Source organism: Homarus americanus, unplaced genomic scaffold (genome assembly GCF_018991925.1).
Source record: "Homarus americanus isolate GMGI-L3 unplaced genomic scaffold, GMGI_Hamer_2.0 scaffold39675, whole genome shotgun sequence".
Taxonomy (NCBI): Eukaryota; Metazoa; Arthropoda; class Malacostraca; order Decapoda; family Nephropidae; genus Homarus; species Homarus americanus.
Genome location: NW_024736071.1, coordinates 18,905,068 through 18,930,213, shown reverse-complemented (window position 1 = coordinate 18,930,213; position 25,146 = coordinate 18,905,068). Strand labels below are relative to the sequence as shown.

Below are 25,146 nucleotides of genomic sequence, written 5' to 3'. Positions count from 1 at the left end.
CCCAGTCTCTATTTCAGTTAATCCCAAGTGCTCTGTTATTTTGTTTACGCGTTTCTCGTTTTACACAGACCTCCACGGGTTCAATTGACCGCGTAAATGAAGACTATACTGTACACAGTTGCATACTTGTATTATACATAAATTTGAAATAAAATGAATGACCCTCATCTTGGAAAATGAAGCAGTTGGCTGATGTTTTAAAATACAGACCCTAACATTTTACAAATGTTGCTCAAGTTTTTGTCTAGTATATGGTCTATCTGCAAAAAATTATTGCACTTAGTCAGTCTTTGCAAATTTTGACCTCTCTCTCTCTCTCTCTCTCAATTACAATGAACCTTCGAAGATTTGAACCCCAGTAAGTCTGGATTTCAGAAGATTCAGATAAAATTTGGCGGTTCCGGGGGCGAAAAAGCATTCCCAAAACAGAACAAAGATCATTTTAGGCCCATGTAGCTAAGATGTCAGTGCACGGGACACAGGTGCTCGAGGCGGGAAACTTAAACAGAGTTGTCAATTGTTGTTTGTGGGAATATTATTTTAATTGCTCTAGTAATGATGCAATGTTTCTTATTATTGTATGTTATTGTAGGTAAATGCATGGTTTATATAATTTGTTTATCACTGTGCCCATCATCATCACAAATTAGACTACAGGATATGCATTTCTCCCATGTGTATGCCTGACAACAGGAGCAGTAAGGGGAGTGAGTGACTGCATTTGCTAGTTTGCATGTCGGCTGCTTTTGTAACTTGTCACTCCTCCCTGCCATATTTTGCTGAATTTACTGTTATTATTAGTGTTTACTGATATAATAGTGATTAATCATGGCATTGTAGCCAGGTTAGACTCATCACTGTAACCACCAGGCTACTGGACCAAGCTGTCAGGTGTTATGGTTGTTTTTCAACTCATATTTTCGGGTAGATGTACGTAACTTTCTTCATTCATTTTTACTCAGTTACATGCACACACCATCCTACATATATGTTGTAAATAAAGTAAAAGAAAATTGTCCTGAGGTCAAACACGTAAAGTGAATATACATTTCTTTACACATGAGTTAGCTGGCTCAATGAGGGAGCGGGAGGAGAGCACAGAGTGTAGGGGATGGGTAGTGTTGCTAGGGAACCAGCGTCCCATCCATTGCTATGATGAAGCGGGGAATGTATGTAAATGGCGACTGCATTAAACTTTCATTTGGATTTTATTTACTGATTTGGCAATACAGTATTTTTTTGTTGTAACTTATTTATTGTTTTTTCTTTTTTAATTATTCCTCGCATTTCCTGGTACAGGTGCTCCTCTACTTAAGAACGTTCAACTTACAAACTTTCAGAGATATAAACATCATCACTGAAGGGGGTTACCTGCCAGAACAGTGTTTAATGTGGATGAAACTGGATTATTTTGAAGAAAATTCCAGATAGAACAAACATTGCCTAAGAGGAAAAGAGTGAGCCAGGTTTTAAGGCTGTATTAAAGGGTATAGCTGTACTAAATATCCATAATCTTTTCAGTTTTTACAATATGTTTGATATCTACAAGAGGAAAGTCGAACTTGCAAACAAGTCTCCGGAATGTAACTCGTTCATAAGTATAGGAGCACCTACTACAGTATATATATTATTTTAAGAAAAATATGGCTACAAGAGATAAATACACACAAGTTTTTTCTTATATGCCATCAAATACGGTACTGTATTTTTTATGTATCATTATTTATCGTTTTTATATACTGTCGGTTAACGAACACAATTCATTGCAGAAAGTCGTTCGTTAACTGAAACTATTGTTTCAATGGGGTTTTGGGTAATTGGTTCCAGCTCACCGAAAAATACATACAAAGTAAAAATAAATGCAGTAAAGTACACTTACTTTGAGGTATGTATGTAGAAGGCTCCTGGTTGATGATGATGGGAATTAGAAGTGGGGGTGGAGGAGAAGGGAGAAGAGAAGGAAGTGGGGGTGGAAGAGAAATCACCCCATGCTTCATGCTGTCATTTCACCCATAAAATTTTAAGTTCACTAGGTGTAATTCAATATTATTTTCTTTAAATCAACACCACACTGCACTATATATTGTCAATATGTAAAATAAATTTCAGAATGACCAATAATTGTACTGTAAAAATGTAAAAATAGTTTATGTTCAAGAGAGCCACAAGCAAGATGTTACCTCCACTAACCAGAGATACACACTGACGTCATTGTGGGTGAGTCAAGTACAACCTTCTTGATATTTACTCAAATGGGAACGAATTTAAGCCCTAGAACCAATTACTGTACTGTATTGGCGGACTAATATTCCAGCTGGTGAGCAAGCAAAAATATGTTGACATGATTTCGTAAGAATTTCATTTACCAAATTTTTTTTTTGTTAACTGAATTGAAGATTCTTATGGATGGTAATTCATTAACCGAGGGATCACTGTACTGTATTTCGTAGAATCGCCGGAAGATACGGACAATCATCTTTTTCAGACAGGTGGTCTCCCGTTTCAGTCCGGATCTTCGAGGGTCACTGTATCTCCTTTTCTAATTATCTCATTCTCTCTGATTCCCATATTCTATTTCTCTCTCTCTTTCTCACCCTCCCTCAAAGCGTGGATATATAATTAACAGTACAGGTTTAGGTTCAAGTTTAGCATTATACACATAAACAAGGATTTACTGGTACAGTATTGTAGTTTGTACACAATAATGTACTGTATCATATTTACCTTTGAGTGAGAAGGTTGGAATTAGTTTTGCCTCAAGCTGATAATATCAGTGAGCACTACAGTATTTGCACCTGGGTTAAAGTATAAAGTTGCCTTCGGTGGAATCTGGCATGTCAAAGTGCTCAAACACAGCAGATTTTACTGATACCTTATTGAAAATGGTAGCTGGATTAACCAGGCTCAACCTCTATTCTTCAACCTTCACACTCTCACTGTCTTACAGCCTGTTAACTGTCACAGGTTCACAGTGACACAGTTAGTGTGGCTGGTCCCGAGCCTACCGAATGTCTAACACTGCTATATACTATTAGCTTACAAGGTTAAGTCTAAGTTACATAACATCTTGTGATTCAAAAGTAAGAAGTACCATATCATTGTAATTACAAATTACAATACCCTTAAAAAATTTATTCTTTAATGTTGGTGTCTGGCATCTTCTTGCCACAGAGGCATGGAGGAAGAAGGTAGCTCATTGGTTGACATGTCCGGTACATGTCCAAAAAAAAAAAAATTGCTCAATGACCAAGACTAGCGTATTATTTGTTATATTATTACACACTGCATAGAGCTGGATATATACAGCCATTATGAATATCCTTGAAAACACATATAATGCAGTATAACATAGTCTACAGACAAATAAGCGCAGAGTTACAGGAAACCGAATGACCAAGATGATTTGTAAACATAAATGTAATTATGGTTGCAATTACAATATAAACATAATTGTAATTATGATTACTTTGCCCAAAATATAAATGTAATCAATTACGATTACATGAAAAACTAATCGATTACGATTACCCAGTGTCTGCTTATGAATGAAGTGGTAATTTTGCTTTTGATTGAGTATTACGTTTGTTCTTGAGGGACTGTGTGGGTAAAATTTATAAATATTGAGGTAATTAACATATGGCACATGCTTTTAATTAAAATCCTGTACAGTACTACTGTATTGGTGTTTATTTATATGATGAGTGATCAGTAAGTAGGGAATAAAAATGTTTTTGTTGTTTTATATGGCAAGAGTGATCAGAAAAAAAGGTTGTTTGTTTTACAAATTTTATCAATGTCTGATAGACCTATAATAATGACTGGAGTAGACTCAATCAAAAAAATTTACCTTCAGAAACCTTCTTAAATCATGTCTTAACCTACTACAATACAGTACTCTTAAGTACGTATTTAAAAATAAAATTATGCACTTTTTCAGATTGTTGCTCGTAATGTAGAACCAAGAGACTTTCTGATGGCAATCCAGACAACTCCACGGACAGTTTCCCCAAGCATTATCCAACAATATGAACAATTTTCTTCTGCAGTTCATCAAACATAGTTGAACACCATTTACTGTATATTTTGAACTAAGGTTGGTTATTTTTTCAACCTCTGTGATATTCATTATTTTGTGCTTAATCTTTGCAAGTACCAACAGCCATTTCATTAATTTTTTCACTTTATAAAACATGATAGTCTTTTTTATTTTGACAGTATCCCTGTGATCAGTTTAATATGGAGTGTATTTTATTTGATAGTATTCTTGTTGTCTGGTTTATATAGAATATATTTTTATTTGATAGTATCATTATTTTTATTGTGATGTGGAGGCAGTATTTTTTCCTTATCCTTATTCTTTGGTTTGGGTGACTCAATGGCACAGTTGATAGTGCTCTGGTTTTCCAATCCATAGTACAGGGCTTCAATCCCAAAGCCAGGCTAGGTTCATGGGTTAACCTAACTCTGCTTTCCTGGGGATTGCCACACTATAAACTGTTGAAAATGGCACAAGGGCTGCCATATGTGGAAGTTGTAGATAACCACACACAGTTAAAAAATATATATTTATGGCTGTTATGTGATGATAAAGTCATTAACTGTAAAGATTACTGTACTGTCAAATTAATGGTAAACTACCAAATCTTTGTTTCTAAGATATGTTTAAGTTCTTGTTAGGGTAAACCAAGTTACTGTATACAGGAATTATTTTATCAAGTCAGTGAGCTTTCATTTGAAATTGAGACATTTTTCACTGATTAAAATGAGTTATATTAAATATTTTAATTTTCTTATACTAAAATCCTTAGTACATTTCAGAAAAGCTTGATTGAGCTAGAATACTTAAGAAAGTTACATTAAAAAATTACTTGTTAAGGTATTTATATACACGGAGGGTCTGTCCATTACCTGATAAAAACAAGATTATATGTGAATAGAAAGTTCACGATAACAAATTGACAGTGCTGATTATAGAGAAGAAAGTGTTGTGATGGCACCGAGTGTGAGCTCTTTCATGACAAGACTTGACCAACACTGGAGTGGGTTCAGGTACATTCAGCAGCTGGTGCATGCCCAGTACTTGCCAACAGTGCGTGACAGAGACGTGACCGATCGCCCAAGCGGCTAACGAGCCGATCAGTGGTGAAGAGGATAAAAGTAAAAAGAGTGATGGGAGAAGAGAGAAATAAATGGGGATCAGAAGTAAAAAACAAAACATGAGAGAATACAGAAAATATTGCAACTGAAAGATGAGGGAAAAGTTATCAAAAAAATTCAGAGAGAAAGAAAAAGCAGGGAAGAAAATAGAAAAAAAAATAGATTACGGAAAATAGCAGTAAGAACGATAGAGGGGATATACAGTGGTCCCTCGGTTAACGAACACAATTTGTTCCAGAAGGTCGTTCGTTAACCGAAACCATTGTTTCAATGGGATTTTGGGTAATTGGTTCCAGCTCACCGAAAATTACATACAAACTAAAAATAAATGCAGTAAAGTACACTTACTTTGAGGTGTGCATGTAGAAGGCTCCTGGTTGATGATGATGGGAATTAGAAGTGGGGGTGGAGGAGAAGAGAAGGCAGTGGGGGTGGAAGAGAAGTCACCCCATGCTTCATCCCGCCATTTCACCCATAAAATTTTAAGTTCACTTGGTGTAATTCAAGATTATTTTCTTTAAATCAACACTACACTGCACTATATATTGTCAATGTGTAAAATAAATTTCAGAATGACCAATAATTGTACTGTAAAAATAGTTTATGTTCAAGAGAGTCTCAAGCAAGATGCTACCTCCACTGAGCAGACACAAATTGACTCCATTCTGGGTGAGTCAACTGGCTGTTTGGCTCGCTAAAAGCTAGTTCCCTGTACTTCAGTTATGTTAAATAATTGTTAAAATGACTAAAAAATTTAATATAAGACTTGGAAAATTATTGAATAGTACAACCTTCTTGATATTTACTCAAATGGTAACGAATTTAAGCCCTAAAACCGATTACTGTATTGGCGGACTAACATTCCAGCTGGTGAGCAGGCGAAAACATGTTGACACGATTTCATTAACCGAATTTTTGTTCATTAATCGAGTTGAAGATTCTTATGGAAGGTAATTTGTTAACCGAAATTTCGTTAACCGAGGGATCACTATATTGCAGGAATAAAAGGGATGTGAGAGAATAAAGTAACTACTCCTAAATACAGTATAACAAATGAAAGGTATCCCTCATTTAATGATGGGGGTTACGTTCTTGAAAAACTTGACATTAAGAGAAGTTGGCACCAAACGAAGGATAAGAAAAAAGGACAGACCAACCACCTGAATGACTAATAAGCTAATAAATAATGAAAGGATGAATCAAAATTAATACAAACAATAAATATTAATGATAGATAATCACTATAGTCACCTACTGTACAACAACTCGTTATGTTTTATGCACGTTACATTATTTACTTATCCTTTTCACCACTTGCTGGTTGGGCGGTCAGTCAAGTTCTATGTTATGCACTGTTGGCAAGTACTGGGGATGCAAAGGCTTTTGAATGTATCTGAATATGTATTACCAGTGTTGGTCAAGCCTGGAATTAAGAAGTTTACATCTGGTGTTCTCACAGATTCACTGGCAGATTGTTCATAAAATTCACAGCTCTTTATTTGAAAGAAATTAGCTATTGACAGTTTTTTGTACCGATAGCTTCTTTATTTTGACCCTGATTTCTAGTGGAGCCAATTCCAGACGTGTACAATCAAAGACAAAAGTCGTGTCGTGGTTTTGTCCGAAGATTAAATATAACTCGTGAAACATTATGAGAGCCCCCTACCACAAGGCAGAGCGCACCAAAAGTTTAGCCCTTCGGCATATGTTTTCACTAAATTTCACGACACGAATTTTGTCTTTCATTGCACATTTGACAAAGTTAGACCAGGTTATGTACTGTATAGTTAATTCCATTTAAAACGGGTACAGTGGCTGGCGTGTTTTGTGAGATGCGGCACCACTGTTTGTTTACATCATACTAAAACTTGTAGAATGGGCAAAACTACCCTCGCTATAGTAACCAGACCAAGGATGCTAAATAAGCAGTCCCCCGCCACACACACACTCCTGTGAATGTGCGCATTTCCTGCATGGTTATAGTTTTAATATACTGTACAGACGATTACCAAGTAGAACGTCATTGACTCCTATCTGTTTTCTGGTGGTGTTATAACTTACAAAACACATCAGTCATTAGAGACAACTGTACTGTACATTTAATTTTACTAAATTAGTGCCTGTCAGTGTGCCTCGCTCCATCACTTATTTTGTTGTAATTACTGTTTTTATAATTAAACCTTAGTTATATAGATCATTGCAAAAAATTCATGTTCAGTAATTCACTAGATTTAAAATCATATATTTCACTTATATAAAACTTTGGATATTGATTAGTTAATACAGATACAGTTACCAAGAAATTGTTGTTAAAATCATTTGCTGCTCCAAGCAATCTACTGTATTGATATCAATACCCCACATGTGAACTGTATAATCGATTCACTGCTCCTGATCAGCGATATCATCAATTGTTTTCTTTTTTAAATACTTCTTACCTGTTGACTGAATTTATAATTCATAAAAAAATTATCATCATAATGTGGTGACTAAACATATAGTTAAGCTTCATGAAAGAAATGTTAAGTGCTGCACAACCAAGCCGGGAGAACGTTTTTCATTAATATTACTGGTCAGCGGTGGCCAAGTGGATACATTGCTCTCTCCTGCCCCAGGCTGGGGCACCCCCAATCGAACCATCTGTGAACGGGTGCCTAGGTTCACAGTTGGGGAAATGAACACAGACATGTAGTGCCAACCATACTATCTCCTAACAGTCCGTCAGGCTAATAGCATGCACTTTCATTTTCAGTGGCCAGCTACTGGGCAGCATACCTTTCACATACACCAGTCAGGACACATCTGTAGAGTGTTGAATACCGGTAGATCATTCACTGGTCAAGTCTCTCTCAACAAACATGTTTTCTCTCGGTGGGAAAACTAGTGTATAATATGAGTTTATACAGGTATCTGTAGTGATAAATGAAACGAAGTGCTGCATGTAATCTTTATTTCCCTTGTGCGTAAAATTTAGAGGGTTACAGAAAATATTATTGAAAAAAATTTACATTAAAGATAGCTGTATGTAGAGGGAAGTTATTAAACCAAATTAAAATTAACTAGAAAATAGAAATAAAATAAATTATCGTATCTGCCTACATCTTTCGGTCACATTCAAGCTGTATTTGAAAGGGTCTATAATTAGGGATGAGGGAATAATAACAGAAATTTAATTGGGTAAAGTTGAGGGTAGGAGAGCCAGGGGAAGGCAGAGACTGGGATGGATGAATGAAATTAAAAATGGAGTCCTTAGAGATACAAAACCTTAGAGGATTGGTAAAAACAGTCTGAAAACATTTAGAGTGCAGGACTGTGATCACCATCCCTCAGGTACTCTGATACACTTACACTCTTGTCTGTTAACTTCGTTCATTTCGTCAATATCTATAGGCTCTTTTTTTTATTTGTCCCATGTAATTGTCTCAAATCATAAGTATTAGGTGATTTTTAACCCATCCCTACACATTTTTCTTGACTTCAAATATCAAGTCTTTTCAAAGCTATCCAACTCTCATTAGTTCCTTATGTTCTGTTCTCTGAACATGAATTCACATTTTGTTGGATTCTAAAACTATATATCCTCATCTCAGGATCCTGCTTCTCGAATGCAGGCAATATACCTTGTATGTCTTAACTACATGATGTTATTGAAATAAGGCTAAATATATTTTATTTTCTAAGAGGGCATTTGGAAGTTCAAAAAAAAAATGTCCAGTTTCTTCTTTAAAAGTGGGTTGACCTGATGACTACTGGGAGTCTAGGACACCAAAACCATGCTTTCAGGTAATCATGGTTAACCCACTCATGTGTGGAAATGGGTCTTAAAACGGAATGTTCTTTCTTATTTATACATTCAATTTAAACTTTTCACGGAGTTGATATCGAATAGAATAAAAAGCAAGGTACATTTGATAAATATCTGGCAAAACCCCATTACACTATACAGTACTGTATCACTAAACCGTAATTTCCACATATAATAACTAATAAGGAATTACTTTTTATACATCTACTTTCTTGTTGGTGGGACAGATAAATGAAGAGTAATGCTCAAAAAATACACAAATTATTTTAGAAAATAAAATAAATTAAGAAATTGAAAATCTTGTGCCCTTTCCTCAACTTAATTCAAGTTTGTAAATGTCAAATATCCCAATCCCACTTCAAGAATATATATACAGTCAACCCTCACTTTACGCGGTCCCACATTCCGCGTTTACACAGGGACCCGGGATGCTCACATTCCGCGGTGCGTGTACCCCTTTACGCGGGTGAAGTATAATTTTTTTATTTAGCTCATAAAATTCATACAAATTATCCGGCCAGAATATAATTTACATTGTTGGAATTCTTACAATTTGATGATCATTTTGAATATAAGCATCATAGATTTTGCATTAGACATACAAATTTTAGATCTAATGCAAGTATTTTGTTTACTCAGAGCAAATATGTTATCTTTTGTGCAAAATATATGACATTTATATTCAAAATATTCCTGGTCTTACAAGGAATCCAGCAATGTCAATTATATTATCCTAACTTTAGTTTGAGGTATTATTTATTACTATACCTTAAAATCTAGTGGTTTTCCCCCAAAAATTTCTCAGAGAGGGAAGAGCCAGTGAGTGTAATGTGAGAAGAGGGGGAGGGAGTTGAGTACATTATTTGAATGGACATTAAATTGGCGACTGTATTTCTCTATTTCTCTTAAGTATTAATTGTGTGCATGTACCATCATAAAATTGAGATGTTATTTTTACTAGAACATAGGTATTGTGTCGGAAAAAGTGGAGTTTGGGGGTCAGCCGGTCTTCATTCAATTCTCTCACTTTGGTACCCTGTGAGTTAATTAACCACGTAAAGTATTCATATATATATATATATATATATATATATATATATATATATATATATATATATATATATATATATATATATATATATATATATATATATATATATATATATATATATATATATATATATATATATATATATATATATATATATATATATATATATATATATATATATATATATATCCCTCATTCCTTTGCATCCGCTATTCCGCCTGCCGTGATAGCAAATGTGGCTTCGTTTTCGGGTAATTCGGGGCTATCATAAATTTTTGCAATACGTGTTTCCCCTCTGCCTTTGCGTAGTGACACACGGGTAGTGGAAGCATGTGCTAAGATATGACCACCAATTGGTTTCTTGGGGTCAGCTTGAAAGGACATTGTGGCACCTGGATCAGCAGTCATCTGATTTGTGATAAAAATGGACACATTATATTCCTCACTTATTTTCTGGAGCCGTGACAGATACTGTGCTAACCTCTGCTGTCTGTCAGCTAGTTCACCACGTCCACTGAAGTCCACTCGAAATAGTGACATTACTGAGTCAACAATGAGAAGCTTGAAGATGCCTGGCTCCTCGTGGAACTGTGCAGCTACATAGTCGAGAATTTCAAGCTGATGCTCGGAAGTGAAAGCCCGAGTATAGAGCACATTATCCAATACTGCTTCCTGTTCCAAGTTAAAGCGGTCTGCGATGGCTCGAAGACGATCGGGACGAAAAGTATTTTCGGTGTCAATGAAGATTACCTGAAAGAAAGTTAATAAATATATATTCAGTATATATATATATATATATATATATATATATATATATATATATATATATATATATATATATATATATATATATATATATATATATATATATATATATATATATATATATATATATATATATATATATATATATATATATATATATATATACATATACAGCTAGACCCCGACTTACGACGGGGTTAGGGACCCAAATCCAGGTCGTAAGTCCGAATGGTCGTAAGTCCGACATAGATAAAAAAAAAAATTAATTTTTTTTTTAAATAAAAAATCTACAATGAAATACAGTACAGTAAAAGTAATAAATAATGAGGAATGGATACAGTGTGACTGAGCACTTACCTTTAATGTAGTCAGCTGAATGCACATGGGGCCCCCATAATTTTCTAATTATACATGGAGACTAACATTAACTGGAAAGCAGTCGTAAGTCGGGGTATATATATATATATATATATATATATATATATATATATATATATATATATATATATATATATATATATATATATATATATATATATATATATATATATATATATATATATATATATGTATGTATGTATGTATGTATGTATGTATTAAAAAAAATAAAATAAATAAAATAAATAAAATAAAACATTAAACAAATAAGTAAATAGAGAGAGAGAGAGAGAGTACCCACTTTAACTCTAGTAAGGTAGAACACCTCTTCGACCAATAAATTAGCCATTAAATTAGTAAGAACGATCATCGATTTAAGCAAGAACAAAAGGTCTAAAAAATAATTAAAACCTTTCCTTTAGACATGAAACCACAGTATAAAGACAAAGTGTGAAACATGATTTAGAACAAACCCCCATTCATTTAATTCTAAAATCATATTCTTACAAAATTATTAACAAAAAATCAAACAAACAATTTTTTTTAAAAGAGTGGAGTTCGAGGAAATTAATATGAATACTTTACAGAAGTTAAATAAATACATGTGACTTGCCTTGCCTCCTGTGTAAGTGCCGGTGTCGTTTGGAATTTGAGCTGTTACACAGAGGGTGTGGGAAAGTTGTGTCTTGCCGGTGCGAAACTCTCCAAACACCTCTGTGATGGCCATACTCTCGATTCCGCCTCCCAACAGAGTGTCCAACTCCGCAGAACCTGTGCTCACCCGAAATATGTGACGACGACGTTCACACATCACAAGAGCCGTCACAAACCCCTCTCCACCACTCAATTTGGCCGTAACCTAAAACACGAGACATTGTTTTAGGAGTCTTCAACTGGACCTGATTATTCCAGGAAGAAGGTTATAATTATAAGAACAATAGTCTGAAAATGCGAAAGATTTCATCAACCGTTCATCACAGAATACATGGGGGACATGGTCAATAAGTTTAAGGTAATGCAAGCAATAATGAAGCATGCCCGAGACAGAGAACATCGTCTACAACGGAACGGCAATACCAAAAGTCCCAGTTTAATCTGGGAAGTTGGTGGAGCAGTGGTAATGCGTGCAACTCTCGCCAATATGTCGAGGGTTGAAACCCGGACACACAGGAAAAGGGGTTATCCAGTGTGACCCTGCCAAACATCACAATATTCTCGGCCTCTGGTTTCCCCGTGCACTAACACTAAATAACATAAGAAAAGCTTTTTAGTAAGCCATGTTTGATCATCAGATGGTTTTCTGTTAGCCAGATACTACGAATAATGAGACAGGCAGTGTTAATACCTCAATGTCTATTGTGAAAATATGAGATGCTTATGGTGGAAATAAGGACACTAAGGTATAGTAATAATATTTATTCATTGAAATTGTCATACAGCTGCAGATGTTTATTTTCAGTAGGATCCTCTGCTTAGGTTTGGTCTCTAATCAGTAATAGTATTTCTACAGGAGTAATTGTGAAAGTTGTACTATAAAAAATATAACAAGCATTACATTGTGCTTGGACTATCTACTACGGCTGACGGATCACTTCAACAATACAACATTCTGTGGTTCATAATACAGCAGCTTGCGCTCTTCTCTTGCTGTAGCTTCATCTGTTATGTATTTTTGTAGTTTTAGCTTTGAATTGTTTGATACCATTACTGATTTTAATGTGGCCAGGTAACTTGTTCCAATCCGTTAGAACTGTAAATATGAAAGTGTATTCACTTGACGCAAGCACCAGGAACCATAAAATTGTTTACTCCCTGAAGTCTGTAGTGGTTGGGAATACTCTACTGAGATTTACTATGCATGTAAAAAATTGGCCCTTGTATTGGGGCAATTCCTAGGACCATTGGGGTCAGCTCTAGGGGTGGGGCCAAGTTGGCATTCCATTTGGGGAAGCAACCCCCCCTCTCCTCCACAGGGGAAGATTTGATATTTCAGTTATTTTTCATCGTAGAAGGCTGATTTTGGGCTGAAATTCGGGATACAATGTATGGCAACTTTGAAGAGGATATTCCATATTGTAGGGGCACCCCTGTCCCATGCAGGCCTTAAATGGGGGCATGCTCTCAATGGTGAGAGCGACAGGCATGCAGGTTGGTCTTGATATTAAATAAGTCATATTATCAGAGGGAAAGAGGTTTGTGGTTTGAGTCCAAAATCGGCCTTGTATGATGAAAAACAGAAATAGCAAATCTGCCCCCCATGGGGGAAAGGGGGTTGGCTCCCCCCCTGTAATGGAATGCCACCTTGGCCCCACCCCTAGAACTGACCCCAATTGTCCTAGGAATCGCCCCAATACAAGGGCTAAACTTTTACACGCATAGTAAATTTCAACGAAAAACCAACCTATAGATTCCTACCCACTACTAGTGCTCTAATTCTTAGTTTATTTTTCTTACAAAGCTTGCTGTTAGGTACTCTGGGCCTAGTTCATTGAAAATCCTGTAAGCGTGATTCAGCCTGCAGTTGCTTCACTCTATCCGTGACCAATGTGAGCTCTTGCTTTCATGTCAAGAATGAATCTCACCATATCATGTTTTGAATAAATTTTCTCTTGGAATTTAAAATCTGTATTAAGACAGAGTATCGTGAAAAGCGCAGAAAAAGTCCAAGAGCCTGTATGATCGCCAAGAAAAGGGTGCTACAGGCATCAGCAGAGGCATTTAGCATTTTCATTGAAGAAAAAAGAATCTTGACATTACTTTTATTCACTAAATTATCTACGATTAATTAACCAAATAAACAAGACCTAAGAGTTAGCCCAAGATATTTCACCGAGGTTACAGTTGAGATATAGGTTCATTTATCACTTTTGAGTTTTCTTTTTGACCCAAATAATAATGATTTATAAGCTAGAATTCCATATATATGCATTTGCAGTATGAATTTGCGGTAAATTGTCCAGAAAAATGGACACCCGTTTCCATTTAGATGCAGCTGTTTTTCTGTTAGCTGGACCAGGACAGGAAAACTATGAGCCTTATATGAACAGGATGATTTGCTAATAAACATCTTGGGTTTGTATAAGATTATGCGTAAATCAAAAGAAAACTGGACAAGGAAACACAGATGGTGGGTTCTAATTGCTTCTGAATCTGACCAAATATGGAGCATACAGTACCTTGGTAAAATACCTAAGCTTGGATAAAGAAATTTTCAAAGAATATTTTCGTCTGAACAGACAACAATTCGCACGTGTTCGTTCCCTGGTTGATGAGGATTTGGTGACACACTGCAGGAACAAAGAAGTCATTTGCCCAAGGCAGCAACTTACAATATGTATACGGTAAGTCATGCTTATAAATATGAAATAATAGGAACCGTAAATAAATATTAAGTGACAAAATTTTTTTATTCCAATGAACATTTTATTGAGACCATGGACCTTCATTTTAGAACAGTTGTATAAAAAATGTACTGTATGGATCTCTTAAAATATATAGGGACTGATGCTTAATGAGCTAAGTTATGATATAACACTTGCTTGGTTTCTAAATGTATTATATACCTTACTCGGAGGTGGCGGACGCTCTCCCCACAAGGGGTCACAGCTCAAGATTGAAGAAGCTGCAAGTCCAGAAAACTGTGAGGGCAAACTTTTTCGGAGTGAGAGTTGTGAACTCTTGGAACAATCTGCCAGAAAGTGTTGTGACGGCACCTAGTGTGAGTTACTTTCAAGACCAGACTTGACTAACACTGGAGCAGGTTCAGGTACATTCAGGAGCCGATGCATGCCCTGTACCTGCCAACAGTGCGTGACAGAGACGTGACCGATCGCCAAGCGGCTAACGAGCCGATCAGTGGTGAAGAGGATAAAAGTAAAAGTAATTACATTACAAAAATGGGTAGGGATATATTCTGAGTGAAATCAACTTCTCAATCCCCTGGACAGAAAACTTTTTCCTTGAGGCATTTTGCTGGGGGAGGAGAGCAAACAGGGATAGTGATGTCAGTGTGGGATTCCCTCATCCATTTCCATGCGGTTGTGTTTTCAATCACTACAGGGAGCGATTGACATGTACCGCATATGCATAATGCTAACTCAACCTTTGCTTTTCTTTTTATCCTCTTCGCCACTGATCGGCTCGTTTGCCACTTGGGCGGTCAGTCACGTCTCACACGTACTGTTGGCAGATGCTGGGCATGCACTGGCTTCAGAATATATGGGAACCTGCTCCAGTGTTGGTCAATTCAGGCCCTGAATGAGCTCACACTCGGTGCCGTCACAAGGGCTCTCTGGCAAATTGTTCCAAGAGTTTACAATTCTCACTCCAAAAAAATTTGCCCTCACAATTTTCTGGAGTTGTGGCTTCTTCAACCTTGAGCTGTGACCCCTTGTGGGGCAGACGTCCACCAGCTCCAAGTACGTACAATGAAAGACAAAAGTCATGTCGTGAAATTTGGTGAAAACATATGCCGAAGGGCTAAACTTTTGGTGCGCTCTGCCTTGTCGGAGGGGGCTCTCAAAATGTTTCACGAGTTATATTTAATCTGCGGACAAAACCGCGACACAACTTTTGTCTTTGATTGTACATTCGACCGAGCAAGTGCCCCCTGAGATGTTTATATACAGTACTTAGATTAGGTCGCCCCTTGCCCATATGTAATTGTAGTAGGCGCTCCAATCTCTCTGGGTAACTGAAGTTCCGTAGAGCTGCAGGCACCAGTCTGGAGGCACTCCTTTGGATATTCTCAATCAATTGACAGTCTCCAGCATAGTAGGTAGTGCAGCTACCAAACAGGGAGATTTTGGAAGCATAATGTGTTGTCGAATGGTAGACCCTTCTGCTATATGGCACCACAAAAATTGTGTCCAAGTCCCAGGTTGCTGATCTGACTTTCTGCCTCATTTACACACAATTGCGGGGTCTCAATTGTTTGTCTTACTTTGACAACACAACATACATGCACCCTGTATATTGTTTCTCACTCTTGATCTTTTTTTTCATATATGTATGTCTTTATTATTATTATTATTATTATTATTATTACTATTATTATTATTATTATTGTAATTATTATGATCATTATTATTTCATTGTTTATATTTTTATTTTTTTATAAATAATATTTTTTATGAATCATTATTATTGTTAAATTTTCGCCCACCAGTCCCCGATGTGGGTCAGTGACCTGTGCCCGGTTGGTCACCAGACGGGGTGACAATACTCCAGACGGAGAAGCACCTCACTCTTGAAGATCGTGATGAATGACGGACCATCCAGATATCTAAACGACTTTCTTATGAGACCTAGTAGTTTCATTGCCTGATTCACCTTCTTCTCACAATGGCCCGCAATCTTGAGTTCATTGTCGACATACACACCTAGGTCCTTTTCACATTCGGTCTCATGTAATGCGGTCTCTTCGTCTTGTTGAGACATGTGATACTCTTCCTTACTATTGGTGTGACCCAGGTGCATCCTTTTTTTTTTTTTTATCCTCTTCACCACTTATTGGCTCATTAGCCGCTTGGGCGATCGGTCAAGTCTCTGTTACGCACTGTTGGCAAGTACTGGGCATGCACCGGCTCCTGAATATACCTGAACCCGCTCCAGTCTTGTCTTGATCGATCTCACACCCGGTGCCGTCACAACACTTTCTGGTAGATTGTTCCAAGAGTTCACAACTCTCACTCCGAAAAAGTTTGCCCACACAATTTTCTGGACTTGTGGCTTCTTCAATCTTGAGCTGTGACCCCTTGTGGGGTGAGCGTCCGCCAGCTCCAAATAAGGACACTCGACTGAGTAGTGCCCTTTGAGATGCTTATACACCTCTATTAGGTCACCCCTTGCCCATCTGTAGTATAAGCTAGGCAAGTTCAGGCGCTCCAATCTCTCAGGGTAGCTGAGGTGCCGAAAGGTAGGCACCAGTCTGGTGGCCCTCCTTTGAACATTTTCAACCAACTGACAGTCCCTAGCATATCTCGGGGACCAGACAGGGTGAGAGTACTCCAGATGGGGAAGCACTTCACTCTTGAAGATCGTTACGAGGGACGGACCGTCTAGATATCTGAACGACCTTCTTATAAGACCCAATTATTTATTTGCCTGATTTACCTTCTTCTCGCAATGGCCCGAAAACTTCAGCTCATTGTTAACATACACACCTAGGTCCTTCTCACATTCAGTCTCAAATAGTGCCTCCTTACCGTTGGTATTCCCCAGGTGCATCCTCTTACACTTCGTGGCATTGAATCTCAGCAGCCATTTCTTCGACCATTCTTGGAGCCCACAGAGGTCCTTCTGCAGCTCTTCACAGTCCGTTTTATATACAGTGACCCCTCGGTTAACGAACTCAATCCGTTCCAGAAGGTCGTTCGTTAACCGAAAAGTTCGTTAACCGAAACCATTGTTTCAATGGGTTTTTGGGTAATTGGTTCCAGCTCACCGAAAATTTCCTAAATTCAACAAAAATGGTAGAAAAGTTCACTTACTTTGAGGTGTGTATGTAGAAGGCTCCTGGATGATGATGATGATGATGGGAATTACAATGGGGGTGGAGGAGAAGGGAGAAGAGAAGGCATTGGGGTGGAAGAGAAGTCACCCCATGGCACTATTTCACCCATAAAATTTTAGTTCTCTTGGTGTATTTCAAGATTATTTTCTTTAAATCAACACTGTACTGCATTATATATTGTCAATATGTAAAATATATTTCAAAATGACCAATAATTTGTTTGGAAACACAGAAAAAAGCGTTTAGTTGAAGAGAGTCTCAAGCAAGATGTTACCTCCAGTGAAAACAGAGAGACTAACGCCTGTTTGCTGTGTTAAGAGGCTGGATGCTGCGCTTTAAACTAGTCACCTTACCTTCAATTATGTTCAATAATTGTTAAAATGACTAAAAAATTTAATATTAAACTTTTAAAATTATTGAATAGTATAAACTTCTTGATATTTACTAAAATAGTTAGGAATTTAAGCCTTAGAACCGATTAATGTATTGGCGGACTGATACTAAAGCTGGTTGCCCGGCCAGTGCAAGCGAAAACATGTTGAGGTCGGTTCGTAAGAAATTCGTTAACCAAATTTTTGTTCGTTAACCGAATTGAAGATCCTTATGGAAGGCAGTTCGTTAACAGATATTTCATTAACCGAGGCGTTTGTTAAACGAGGGGTCACTGTATATATATATATATATATATATATATATATATATATATATATATATATATATATATATATATATATATATATATATATATATATATATATATATATATATATATATATATATATATATACACAGTAGTACCCCGATTTACACGGTCAATTGAACCCACAGGGTACCGCAGAAAGTGAAATCCGCGTAAAGTGAACAACAGAACATATGGGATTAATTCCAATAGAGACTGGCCCGACCCCCAAATTCCACTTTTTGACGACACACAATTATGTTGTAGTAAAAATATTATCTTAACTTTATGATGGTATGCACACACAATTAATATAGAAGAGTTTAGGTTAGGAAAAATAAAGGTTGGGTGTAACACTTACGTTAGTAGAAGAGATGGGTCGGCATACAGGGATGGAGGCTGGTTCCGAGGCAGAGGGCAGATTACTGGCCCTCAGGTGAATCGTTTATGTATATAATAAATAATAATGGTCCAAGTACTGAGCCCTGGGTAACTCCACTAGTGACGTTGCTCCAATGGGACTTAGTGCCGTTTATGCTCACTCGCTGTTTCCTGTCCTGTAACCACGCCCTAATCCATTTAAGGATATTACCTTTGATGCCATGTGCTTCTACCTTTCTAATTAGTCTTTCGGGGGGGGACTGTCGAAGGCTTTGCTAAAGTCGAGATATACCACATCATAATTGTGCCCTTCGTCCACCGATTCAAAAACTGATGAAAAGAATGTTAATAGATTAGTTAGACATGAACGCCCGCTTGTGAAGCCATGTTGGGAATCATTGATCAACTTGTGCTTCTCCAGGTGGTTTCTAATAGAGTTTGAAATGAATGATTCAAGTAATTTGCCTAATATTGATGTTAGGCTGATTGGGCGGTAGTGAGAGGATAGTGATGTATCCCCCTTCTTGAAAATCGGTATTACATTCGCTATCCTCCAGGATTCAGGTACTACACCTGTATTTAAGGACATGTTAAACAACTTTGCTAAGGGCATACTAAGCTCTTCCTTACACTCCTTTAATACTCTGGCAAATATCTCATTGGGACCAGGTGACTTATTAGGCTTTAGTTTATCTATTTGCTTACTAACATCGCTACTAGTTACTACATCTCGCTTAATTTGTTTTCTTCACTATCTCTGAATAGAGTCGGTGCCTCGGTGAAAACTGTTGAAAAATATTTATTCAAATTATTGCTCATTTCTCCGTCATTGTCAGTGAGCTCGCCGGTATCTGACTGTATTGGTCCAATCTTTTCTCGTGTTTTAGTTTGATACATTTGGTAGAATTCTTTGGGGTTTGTCTTCGCCTCCCTTGCTATCCTTACCTCATTATTCCTCTTGGCTTTCCTTATCTCGGTTTTAACCCTACTCGCCAATACCTTATAATAATCCTGGAGGTAAATTTCGCCATGATTTATCCTTCTACCTATAGCCTTCCTTTGGCCATTGATGTTCTTTAAATAATTATTTATCCATTTAGGGTCATTGTTGTCTGATCTGAGTTTTTTGTATGGCATGTTCTGCCTTTGTGCATTAAGTAACTCGTTATTTAAATTTTCGTGGAACTCGGCTATCTCAGATCTCGTTATCAGGTTGGTGTCATCTGTCAGGTTCACGCCCAAGCGCGACACCCCTTCTCTCAGCTGCCTCTTTAAACTGTCAAAGTTTGCCCTTCTGAAATCTGGTACTTTAGTGGAATTTTCCTTACGTCTGCCCTGAAAATCTAACTGGAATCTAATTTCTTTGTGATCGCTGTTTGCAAGTTCGTTCCCTACCTTGACATTGCTAATGAGGTTTTCTCTGTTCGACAGAACTAAATCGAGTATATTACTACCCCGGGTGGGTTCGGTTATATGTTGACTTAGGAAACAGTCCTGGATCGTTTCGAGAAAATCCTCTGATTCTGAGTTACCCGTACTATACAGACTTTGTTGTGTATGGAAGCCCTGCGCATTTCATCCCAGATAAGTCTCTCATTGACTCTATCAAGATTGGGAGGTCTATATATTACTCCTGTGATTAATTTTTCCCTACCGTCGATTAATTCTATTTAAATTGTTTCTGTATTCCGCTCAGTTTTTATTTCCTTATTTATTTCACACTTCAGATTATCCCTGACATAGATTGCTCCTCCGCCTCCTTTCCTGGTCTGCCTATTGGTATGGAACAATTTGGTATTCGACCAGTAACTCACGTGAGTCTAGGTTGATCCATGTTTCAGTGAATGCTATTATGTCGATTTTTTCGGTACATACTAAGGCCCTAATATCATCCATTTTGTTTCTCATACTTCTACTGTTTGCGTAGTAGACATTTAGGTTAGTCGTGTTCTGAGTCCTCCCTTTACCGCGTTTAGGTTTAAACTCCCTGTCTGCTTTAGTTTTGTCTTCATTCCTAACACTATTTCCCTGTAATCTTTCACTTTGTTTACCCGCTCCCACTGCAGTCTCCTCCACCCCCGTGCCCTCATGTTCCCCTAGCAGTTTAAAGACTTCGATATCTTTTGAACTGCCCCCTCTCGGGGCCCAGCCAGGGTTGCCACCCCCTCCCGAGACAGGTGCACCCCATCCCTAGCATAAAGGTCCCTTCTGCCGTAGAAGTTGTCCCAGTTGTCAATGAATGGGATTGATATTGACTTGCAATATCCGTCAAGACGGCCGTTGACACCAACTGCCCTTGACAACCATTTATTGCTAACTCTCCTTCTAGGCAGGACACCACATATGATAGGGATCCCTCCCTTAGTCCTAATACGATCTATAGCTGTCTTGAACTTATCAAGAAGCTCTTCACTCCTACACCGGCCAATATCGTTGCCTCCTGCACTGAGGCAGATAATGGGTTTGTTCCCATTACCAGACAAGATATTACTTTTATCCTCTTCGCCGCTGATCGGCTTGTTAGCCGCTTGGGCGATCGGTCACGACTCTTTTCCTTTATATTCTTCACCAAAAGGTCGGCTCGCTAGCCGCCCGGGCGATCGGTCACGTCTCTGTCACGCACTGTTGGCAAATACTGGGCATGCACCGGCTCCTGAATGTACCTGAACCCGCTCCAGTGTTGGTCAAGTCTTCTCTTGAAAGAGCTCACACTCGGTGCCGTCACAACACTCTCTGGTAGATTGTTCCAAGAGTTTACAACCCTCACTCCGAAAAAGTTTGCCCTCACGGTTTTCCGGACTTGCGGCTTCTTCAATCTTGAGCTGTGACCCCTTGTGGGGCGAGCGTCCGCCAGCTCCAAGTAAGGACACTCAACTGAGTAGTGCCCCCTGAGATGCTTATAAACCTCAACTAGGTCCCCCCTTGCCCGTCTGTAGTATAAGCTAGGCAAGTTCAGGCGCTCCAATCTCGCAGGGTAGCTGAGATGCCGAAGTGCAGGCACCAGCTTGGTGGCCCTCCTTTGAACATTTTCAACCAACTGACAGTCCCTAGCATATCTCGGGGACCAGATGGGGTGACAGTACTCCAGATGGGGAAGCACTTCACTCCTGAAGATCGTCACGAGGGACGGACCGTCTAGATATCTGAACGACCTTCTTATAAGACCCAATAATTTATTTGCCTGATTTACCTTCTTCTCACAATGGCCCGAGAACTTCAGCTCATTGTCAACATACACACCTAGGTCCTTCTCACACACAGTCTCAACTAGTACATTTTCTTCATCCCGTTGGGACATATGTACGCCTCCTTACCGTTGGTACGCCCCAGGTGCATCCTCTTACACTTCGTGACATTGAATCTCAGCAGCCATTCCTTCGACCATTCCTGGAGCCCACAGAGGTCCTTCTGCAGCTCTTCACAGTCCGCTTGGTTCTTAATTTCCCGAAATAACTTGGCGTCATCGGCAAACATTTGTATGGAGGAGTGTACAACGTCAGGCATATCATTTATGAAACAAACAAACAACAGCGGGCCCAATACACTACCCTGCGGTACCCCACTTGTTACAGGTACAGATGACGATTTCGTGCCATTAATCACCACACATTGCTTGCGGTCATGTAGAAAGTCTTCCATCCTGTCAACTATATCCCCCACCCCAGCCCCTGGCAAACACACCCTCATCCTATTTTTATTTTTACCACAAAAGGCTCTGTCCAAGTACCTTACCTGTGAGTCACCAACAATTAAACTTTTTATACCTTCCTTGTCACCGCTGCGGTGCTTTTGTGAAGATTAGTAGGGTCATTACCTATACTTGACCTCTGTAGACTTGATCTCACCCGCCTATATATATATATATATATATATATATATATATATATATATATATATATATATATATATATATATATATATATATATATATATATATATATATATATATATATATATATATATATATATATATATATATATATATATATATATATATATATATATATATATATATATATATATATATATATATATATATATATATATATATATATATATATATATATATATATATATATATATATATATGTATGTATATATATATGCAAGCAAATCACAGTAGGTGCGCGTGATCTAGGTATATGCTGATTACCACAAGGAAAAATAAAACACCAAGTTCCCAAGCGCTTTCGTGTAATTCACATCTTCAGGGGTGAGTACAGTCTATTGTAGTGGATTTCTCCCCTACAAACGCTGTTTGTCGCTGAGTAGCCAACCCCACCAATTCCCCAGTGTATGCCTCGTGGTCTAGGTCAACCAGCGCCGCCATACATCACGGAGCGGGGGTCAACTACTAAGCCACGCCTACCCCCCGCTATTTAAGACCTGACCTCGTGGTGACCTGTCTTTTTCTACCTACAGCCGCAGCCAGCAACACCTCCTCCGCCGCTGCCTGGCGGCCCTCGCTCCTCCTCCGTCTGCCTGGCGGTCCTCTCTCCCGCCGGCGAGCATGGCGACCCACAAGCTGGTTCTTCTCTGAGCACCCTCACCAACCAGCTCTCTCTACATCACGCTTGTAACCATGCTGCCTTCCCAGCACCAAACTGCATTGTACATCCAATGCAACATGTATAAAGAGAGCACATTGTGAGTTTCCTTTCTCCATCCCATCCTGAGTGTGAACCAAACATCTCTTACCCCACACTGTACTCACCCCTGAAGATGTGAATTACACGAAAGCGCTTGGGAACTTCGTGTATTCTTCTTTCCTTGTGGTTATCAGCATATACCTAGATCACGCGCACCTACAGTGATTTACCTGCATATATATATATATATATATATATATATATATATATATATATATAAAAGCCTAAACAAAGGACCCAACTGGAAATAAGCATCCGATAACTTTCCTCGATCGTTATTGTTGTTGTTATAATATTATTGCGCTTCACAATGCGAAACAAGATTAGTAATACTGTACACTAGTCCATTAAAAAATAAAGATATATAACTCTCTGACTCAGTGACCTTGGTCGTAATGTTCTACTTAAACTGTTGCATTGTACAGCATACATTGGGAATTGTTTGTTGTTTTTACATATCAAACCTATTGTAAACGTGTATGACGATTTTGCTAGATAATAATAATGATAATCATTATTATTATTATTAAAAATTATAATTATAAAAAAGAAGCCCGAACGGCTAGTAAGTTGATAAACGGTGAGTAAATAAAATAATTACCCTAAAACTTCGCTACATCTTAGTTAAACTGCGTTAACTTACATTTAAATTTCAAAATAAATATCATCTTGTTATATAGCCATCAAAAAACTAAAAATTAAAGATATGTGTACAATGTATCTATGGTACCCATAATGCCTCGGTTATAATTATCTGAACCTTGGCAGGAACGACTATTCCTTAAATCTTCTGGAGTGTGTATAATTTAGGCATGAACTATGTATATTTTTTTAATACTTACCTCCTTTATTTTATCTACTTTAGCTTCAGAGAGACCCTTAATGGTACACATTTTGCGGCGAGTTGTCATTTGAACGCCACGTACAGTACAAATCCCTGCAGATTTTAACTTCTTAATGTCAGCTACGTTAATTCCATGGGACTGTAATTCATCAATATCAGTGAAAAAGCTGACGTCTTCCTCTACAGCAATCTCCTCCACGTCTAACGCTTGATCTTCCATTATGAAGCGTTAACGTTATGAGGAAATTTGCTTTATAATTCAACGTTGTACAGAAAGCGAACCACGAGTCCACGGCCTCTTGGCTTACTGTATTACCCTGACTATTTTACTCAAATGAGAAACATTTTATTTTTGCTAACCTTTTTCTAACGTTATAATAAGTTAGCATTGGAAATTATTACAAAACTAAACGTTGCATTTGAATATCAGAATCGCGTGTTTTTGTATTAGCTTATAATACTTGGCAATGAACAATACTTGGTCAAATTTTCCCGCCCAAATATGTAGGTAATTAAACAGGTTTGGCAAGGAAGTTCAGCTTATGCAAATTGTGATAACAGCCATTTTTCACTCTTTACTCGCTTTAAATCCATTACGAACCCTCCAACAATGAATTAGAGCATATTTGTAAAGAACAGAGAAGGAAGCGCCTAATGTTCTAGAATCTAGATCGATTTGGCAAGAGTTTATAAAATGATAAAGATTTGCTTGCTTTCAACAGCTAATAAATGTAACATTGGGCGTTTTCAATGTCAGTTAAAACTAAAATAATAAAGTGATGGCATGTAAGAATTTTATAAATAAAGCAAAAGTCACCGTAAGTTTAATGAATGTCTGATTGTATGGGTGATTTTAATGCAAAAGTTAGGAAATTGAATTTACCACCAGAAGTAGGTAGGACCACATGGGATGAGTAATAGAA

General features: G+C 37.7%; 2 protein-coding genes across 8 annotated transcripts in view; one reads left to right on the top strand and one right to left on the bottom strand.

Annotated features, from left to right (window-relative positions):
* The window catches only part of LOC121871877 (suppressor protein of bem1/bed5 double mutants-like), a 59,028-nt gene extending 50,935 nt beyond the window's left edge, over window positions 1-8,093 (top strand). For 6 of the 7 annotated variants that reach the window (XM_042374453.1, XM_042374456.1, XM_042374457.1 and 3 more), the window contains one exon: window positions 3,938-4,777. In XM_042374453.1, the coding sequence (XP_042230387.1) occupies window positions 3,938-4,060 (123 nt within the window). In that variant the 3' untranslated portion in view covers window positions 4,061-4,777. Of the gene's footprint in view, window positions 1-3,937; window positions 4,778-7,909 lie in introns of those variants that run through there. The other variant, XM_042374454.1, reaches the window with a different exon arrangement.
* Window positions 8,094-10,205: 2,112 nt separating this feature from the next.
* Window positions 10,206-24,443, bottom strand: LOC121871690 (meiotic recombination protein DMC1/LIM15 homolog). Its single transcript, XM_042374104.1, has 3 exons — window positions 24,222-24,443; window positions 11,770-12,015; window positions 10,206-10,763 (listed from the first exon to the last, which is right to left on the bottom strand). The coding sequence occupies exons 1-3, from the start codon at window positions 24,441-24,443 to the stop codon at window positions 10,206-10,208; spliced, it is 1,026 nt and encodes a 341-aa protein (XP_042230038.1).
* Window positions 24,444-25,146: the final 703 nt, after the last annotated feature.